The following is a 6451-nucleotide window of genomic DNA, read 5'->3' as shown; positions in this document are numbered from 1 at the left end:
CCTGACTGGGCCACACTGGTGAAGACTGTCCGTAATCCAAACATGGAGAAGATGAAGAGGTTTGCCAAGATGCAAGAGGCTTGCAGAAAGATGTGAAGCGAGGATTTGGCGTGCTCCAAGCTCGGTGGGCAATTGTCCGTCACCCGGTAAGAACATGGTCGTTGAAGACCATGCATGAGGTGATGACATGTTGCGTGATCATGCATAACATAATCGTTGAGAACGAGCGTCTTGATGAACACAATGAGCACCAGTGAGATTTTCAAGGTGAGCTGGGTGTGCCAATCTCGGGGGCATTATCCTGGGAGGACTATGTGCATATGAATGTAGAAGTCACTGACGAGGTCATGTGCAAACGTCTACAGACCGATCTAATTGAGCATCAGTGGGCATTGGCTGGCCATGAAGACAATGCCTAGAGGAATACCATCTTATTTTCATGTAGACCTTTAAAAATTTGGATGTAACAACTATGACTTCGTTGAAACTGTTTATTTTGTTGTTTTGGAACATCCCAATTCATGCTGACGCGCAAATACATCAGGCTGGTGGAGGCACCCCCAGGCGCAAACAGATGCGCGGATAAAAATGGTCATTTTCGCGTCCGCCAGACGACTCAAACAGACCCGTGCGGATAAGTTTAGCGTCCGAAATGCGTCGCCATATTGAAGATGCCCTAAGACAAATTTGTTTGATCGAAGGGCGGCATTCTCTTCTCCCAGTATTTATACACAGTACTGTATCTGCCGGCCCATACAGGTAGTATTATACAATACAACAACGTCCGACCAGCTTACAACTTGCTACACTGCCATCGAAACCTGAAGCAGAGGAAGTTACACACTTGCAGGGGCGGCAGTGCCCGTCGTAGTACAAAAACTACGTACATACATACAAAGAATTTGTATCTGCCTAAAACTCTACAGTACATGGTAGCTAGCTACTTTTGCATCACCACCGATGGAGCTCATAATATTGGAGGCAATGGCGATGCTGCTCGTGATCACTGCCAGAATGATCATCGTTGCCGCCATTGCCTTGTCCTTCCTCTTGGCTATTCCGTGAACATCCCTGCGACAATTTCAGAGGAGCTGAATTAGCCATGCACAACAAGGAACTGCGATATCTGAATGTTCACTGTACTTGTACAAGTGTGCATGCAAGCAATTGTCGATGTCGCACCTGAGAACGATGGCGCCGGGGAAGATGAGCGAGATGCAGACCGCGAACGTGGAGCCCGTGTACTGGAAGAGCGTCCAGATGCTGGGGATGGCGATGGCGAGCGCGTAGAGCCCCGCCATGAGCGCGGCGGTGAGCGCGACGAACCGGCGCGTGTCCGTGGCCAGCGGCCGGCTGGCCGGGAAGAGCAGCTCGTCGACGTTGACGCGGAGGGAGTAGTGGAGGAGCGGGAAGACGAGCACGAGGTGCAGCGCGTAGCTGAGGCGCGCCGCGTCGTTGAGCGCCTGCGGGACGCCGGAGGTGCCGGAGCTGCGGTCGAAGTTGGCGAGCACGTCGGGCATGGTGTCGTCCCCGAAGAGGAGGAACCCGAAGAAGCCCACCGCCGCGTAGATGGCGGAGCAGAGGACGAGGGAGATGCGCACCGCCGACTTCATGTCCGACGCCTTGCTCAGCTCCGCGCGGATGGGGTGCACTGCATTGCACGCGTGTGCCGGATGGATGAGCCGGACAACGTCATAGGAAAGCAAAAAAGTATGGCATGATCGTTGGATGTGGTACCGTTGAAGTGGAAAGTGAAGGCGAGGACGATGACGGGGACGGCGGTGAAGAGCTCGAACGGGGAGGAGAGGCGGGAGAAGTCCGGGAGCATCCGGGGCATCTTCGCGGTGCCGCTGAAGATGGTGTACACCGTGATCCCCATGGTGATGAGCATGAACAGAGCCGCCAAGAGGATGGACACGGCCGAAGTGTACCTCAGTGAGTCTGCAAATTGTACCAAGATTGTGAATACTCGTAGTCACCTGATAGACGCAAAAGCGTTTCAGATTGTGAATCTGAAACATTCCATTTTTCTCAAACTCGGAACTCTGAAGTGGTAAATTCCCCGCCAGTGGAAATGGTCAACCAAAAATGCAGCAAGTGGTGCATGTCTTCAGTAGCAAACAGAGCGTGTTAAGAACCTGAAGATCTATGTCTTTCAGTTTAGTTGCGGGTTTTGATTTGATGGACAAAAACTTAGAGCATGTGCATGTCTAACAGACCCCTTATTTTTCTACCCCTTAAAACACGAGTAGAGGACCCTGTATTCACTTTTCGCTGGCCAAAAACTCGTCCGAGCTAGCAGACCCCGTTTCCCCACCCCGTAAAACGGAATCCAACGGAATATTCTGTTTTCAGCGGCGGCGCGCGGGTGGCTACGGCGGCGGCGCGGGGAAAACGGTTGGGAATTCTGAAATATCCGCGCGCCCTAGTGAAATGGGATGAGGGGTTGGCCCTGTATTCAGCCTCCCGCCCCGTACAAGTAAGGGGCGAAGAGCCCCCCGTAGTCAAAACTGTAAAAAATTGATGCGGGTAGCGCCCAACCCCTTATTTCGGCGGTTATTATACGGGTTTGGCCCTTTTGAGGGATCTGTTAGACATGCTCTTACTAGCTCGTCGACACGTTCAAGACAGCGCTGAGCACCTAGGATAGGCTCAGATTAAACGATTCTCGTTCGCGCGCCTCGGTTCAGCTCAAGCAGCAGAGCAAGCCGACGTACCTACACGCTTCTGGAGCACGAGGGGCAGGAGAATCACCGCGCCTGCCACCAGCACGGCCTCCCTGCCGGTCCACCAGTGCGGCCCGAACCACTCCGGCAGCACGCCGGCGTGCCCCTTCCCGCCGCTCGCGGGGCCGGACATCACATCCCCTGCACGAATGAACACTCTCCCAGTCACTCATCTCATCACACACGGGCTGCACGGTGCACGCTAGCGTATGTGGTGTTTCGCGGGGTTTTACCGACGATGATGAGGTAGACGGTGAGGGTCCCGACGCAGTTGAAGGCGACGAAGACGTTGAGCAGCGCGGCCCCGGTCCGGCCGAACGAGCCGCCCATCAGCGCCGCGTACGACGGCCGCGAGCGCGTGTACCGGAGCATGAAGTCCACGGCGACGTTCGACAGGAGCGCGACGGCCACGATGAGCGCCACGGCCGGGGCCACGCCCAGCACCCGCATGGTCGCGGGGAGCGACATGATCCCGGCGCCCACCACGCTCGTCGACACGTTGAACACTGCGCCGAGCACCGATGCGCCGCCTCCCGGGTCCCCGGCGCCGCGTTCCGGCAGCAGGAGCGCTTCCTCCGATGCCTCGCCGGCGGGACCCGACGAGTTCTTGGACACCATGGTTGGTACGGTAAAGAGAGAGCAGGGGAAGAGGAAGAGTGCACTGAGGTCAGTGGAGGTGTTTGATTTGGCGGGTGTTTTGTTTGTCGTGTAATCGGCGACTCGACGGCGTGAATTTGTGGTGAGAAAACGATGGGATGACTGTGCCGAGAGATAAGCGCTGAGTCAGATGATCAGATGGAGCTCCAGCGCTTGATTATTGGTGCGTCGTCGTGGACCTGACTCTGGAAGGGAGATGGCGTGGACGTACGTGTAATCGTGTTCCACGAGCTAACAGAGACGAGTACTACTTAAATCACATGGAGTAGTAGTAGTGTATGTCTTCTCTTTGGCAGCGGAGGTGATCCGCGGATCATTTTCCGCAAGCTATTGCACATTTCAGTGGGATTGTGATTTGTGAGAGAGTGATGTGCCATAACTTATGCGTTGGACCATTAGTTTCGTTCCTATCTGGATATGAATGTTTTGCTTCTCGTTTTGTAGCATAAGGGTCGTCGACATAATAAGTGAATCTCTGAAATAAGCACGAGAACAACTCAGTTTTTTTTCCCCGAAAGAAGAGATCTCCGGCCTCTGCATCGAAAAGATACATACAACTTCTATTTGATCAACTCAGATATTTCACTACAAAATTTATTCACGATGTGCATGCCTTTTGCAAAACAGACGAATTAATTCTTCAGTTTTGCTATTTTCCTGGTAAATCAGAAATAAGTACTTCTACTTGAACTTCTAGGCTCTTTAGCACGAGATTTTGAGTCTTGTGTGCAGGCGTGGACCTTGGGCTGGTCTCTTCATAGACCAATACATACAATCATCTTTATTAGTACAAGTATCTATATTCCAGTTCACACAAAATGTATCTATATAGTTACCAGAACACCAGAGTTATAGTCATCTAGTGGAATGATTCATGTATCAAAAATCATTTAAAAAGATACGAACGAGAGGATTGATCTACAATCTAATTAGAACGCATATCATTTGAGAAGTAACTATTTTAAGTTGAAACACACTGTCTCTCTTAGCTTTTGAACAGGGCTAACTCCTTTCTGGAACTTTCGTAACCAAAACCAAACTTTTCCAAAAGAAATAGGTAGAACATAGAAAACAAGTTTGACACACTATTTGTTGGCTTCTACTCTCTCGAGAACCGGCTATGCTCTCACCGGCTAGTAGAAATGGTGGCAGGCAACATTACTAGACTCATATATAAGCACGGGTTCTCAACGGGGTGAGTTCAGGCATCATCGGCACACATGCGTCAATTTTTATGTTAAATGTGTTCGACCGAAATTCTTGCTTCGTGATTGCTACCCCAGGTTTGCCTATTGTTGGTTGGATTCGGAAACATCTGCATACGAGCTACGCTCTCTTGTTGAAGGCATTGCCTTGAAGTATTTGTGTTCTATACAAACCCTCGTGGTGTCTTCGTTCGCAAAAAAAAAACCCTCGTGGTGTCTTGTCTATAGATTTTGGTCCCTAGCCATAGGTCTGTTTTAGATGACAGGAAAAGAATATTGTGCCAAAGGCCAGTTGTGAACTTCAAAAAGATGATGGCGTCATGATGGCCCTTGGTTTGTCTTTTTATTCCGATCTTGATCCGATTTGTTATTGCTTAGTTTTACGACTATATGCATATATGAGGTTTCATTTTTGGGATTAATTTTCCTAGGTATGACAATCAAATGGGTCCCGAGTGCAGAACATCGAACTAAAATCGCATAGTCATCATTAGATAAAAAAAATAAGCATAATAAAAGGTGAAAAAAATAAATGTAACAAAATTTATGAAAATCGCATAGTGGCCTTTTTATCAGAGCTGTATCTACGGTTGTTACGGAACAAGCACAAAACATACAGGCGTGCTAGGCACCAGAACCAATCAAGTCAACCACATCCTAGTCACAACTCATCAATACGTATTAGATTGCTCCCTTTTTTAATACGTCGATCGAGCCCCACACGTATAGAAGATCATATCGTTCCAATGTCAAATCAAACCGGATCAGAATGCAGGACACCGGTCACCAACTCACTAATCAGTAATCTGGCAACAAGTTTTTTCTAAGAAAACAACTCATCTCGCTGTCACATGCTCCTCCACGAAACTACCGAACACGGAGTATTTCCTAAACGCAAATGGCCTACGGAGTAAGAAAAACAATTTACTAGCAGGAATACTCACCGACGCGGCGGAGGAGCACGAGCGGCAGCAGAACGGCGACGACCGTGACGAGTATGACGAACTCCCTTCCGGTCCACCACCGCGCGCCGAACAGCTCCCCCAGCACCCCGGCGTGCTCCTCGCCCGCCCCCGCGCTCCCGGACATCACGTCCCCTGCGACAAACGAGCAGAGAATTCTCGATGCGATCAGTGCCATGGTGCACTCCCCGCAATACGAAAGCAGCGCGCGCGTCGTCGCGAGGGGTAGCTTACCGATGATGATGAGGTAGACGACGAGGGTGCCGGCGGTGGTGAAGGCGACGAAGACGTTGAGCGCGGCGGCGCCGGCGCGGCCGAACGCGTCGCCCATAATCCCCGCGTACGAAGGCGGGCCTCTGGGCGCCCAGCCCGTGTACCGCAGCATGAACTCCACGGAGACGTCGGAGAGGACGGCTACGGCGGCGATGAGGACGAGCGCGGGGACCACGCCGAGCACGCGCATTGCCGCCGGGATCGACATGATGCCGGCGCCGATGATGCTCGTGGACAGGTTGAACACCGCGCCGGAGACCGACGCCCCGCCGCTGTGCCCGCCGGAGAGCTCCGGGAGCAGAAGCGGCTCCGCGGCGCCAGCTCGCCCGCCCATGCTCGCTCGCCGGCGGCCTCGTCCTCTGGGTTTGCTCTCGGGCGTGTGGACGGCGACCGTGGGGACTCGGGAGTGCTTAATTAAATATGGCACGAGGCCATGTATTGAACCAGTTAATTTACTCTTATACCCCGACGCGGCGAACACGACGACGGGAGAAGCACTGAAGGAGAAGGTTGGTAATGGTGTGCAGCATGGTAATTCCGTGCGTGAGATGCGTACAACGGGATACGCGAGGCAGAATGATTGGAGAGGCGGGGCAGGAGCCAGGAGGCCGTTGTACTTGGACGCCTA

At 52.2% G+C, this 6451-nt stretch overlaps 1 protein-coding gene across 2 annotated transcripts; it reads right to left on the bottom strand.

The window, feature by feature from the left end:
- Positions 1–665: 665 nt before the first annotated feature.
- Positions 666–6220, bottom strand: LOC127344753 (amino acid transporter AVT6C). Of its 2 annotated transcripts, none has more exons than XM_071828448.1 (5): positions 5785–6220; positions 5533–5685; positions 1738–1941; positions 1183–1651; positions 666–1071 (listed from the first exon to the last, which is right to left on the bottom strand). In XM_071828448.1, exons 1-5 carry the CDS (start codon positions 6155–6157, stop codon positions 921–923), a joined length of 1350 nt encoding a protein of 449 aa, XP_071684549.1. In that variant the 5' UTR covers positions 6158–6220; the 3' UTR covers positions 666–920. The 2 variants fall into 2 exon arrangements, with proteins under 2 accessions (XP_071684549.1, XP_051227047.1); XM_051371087.2 differs by lacking the exons at positions 5533–5685; positions 5785–6220 and adding exons at positions 2718–2867; positions 2960–5479.
- Between the last annotated feature and the right edge of the window lie 231 nt (positions 6221–6451).

The sequence above is a fragment of the Lolium perenne genome, chromosome 3 (genome assembly GCF_019359855.2).
Source record: "Lolium perenne isolate Kyuss_39 chromosome 3, Kyuss_2.0, whole genome shotgun sequence".
In the NCBI taxonomy this organism is placed as follows: domain Eukaryota; kingdom Viridiplantae; phylum Streptophyta; class Magnoliopsida; order Poales; family Poaceae; genus Lolium; species Lolium perenne.
Note: the sequence above shows the minus strand (reverse complement) of the source record. Positions and strands in the feature narration are given on the sequence as shown.

Bases quoted from the DNA above. Each gene is read 5' to 3' on its own strand.
- LOC127344753 (XM_051371087.2), bottom strand. From the start codon at position 3,344: ATGGTGTCCAAGAACTCGTCGGGTCCCGCCGGCGAGGCATCGGAGGAA. The intron at 2,868-2,959 runs GTAAAACCCCGC...TCATTCGTGCAG, and splicing joins CGTCTACCTCATCATCGTCG to GGGATGTGATGTCCGGCCCC. The intron at 1,072-1,182 runs GTGCGACATCGA...AAATTGTCGCAG, and splicing joins CCCGGCGCCATCGTTCTCAG to GGATGTTCACGGAATAGCCA.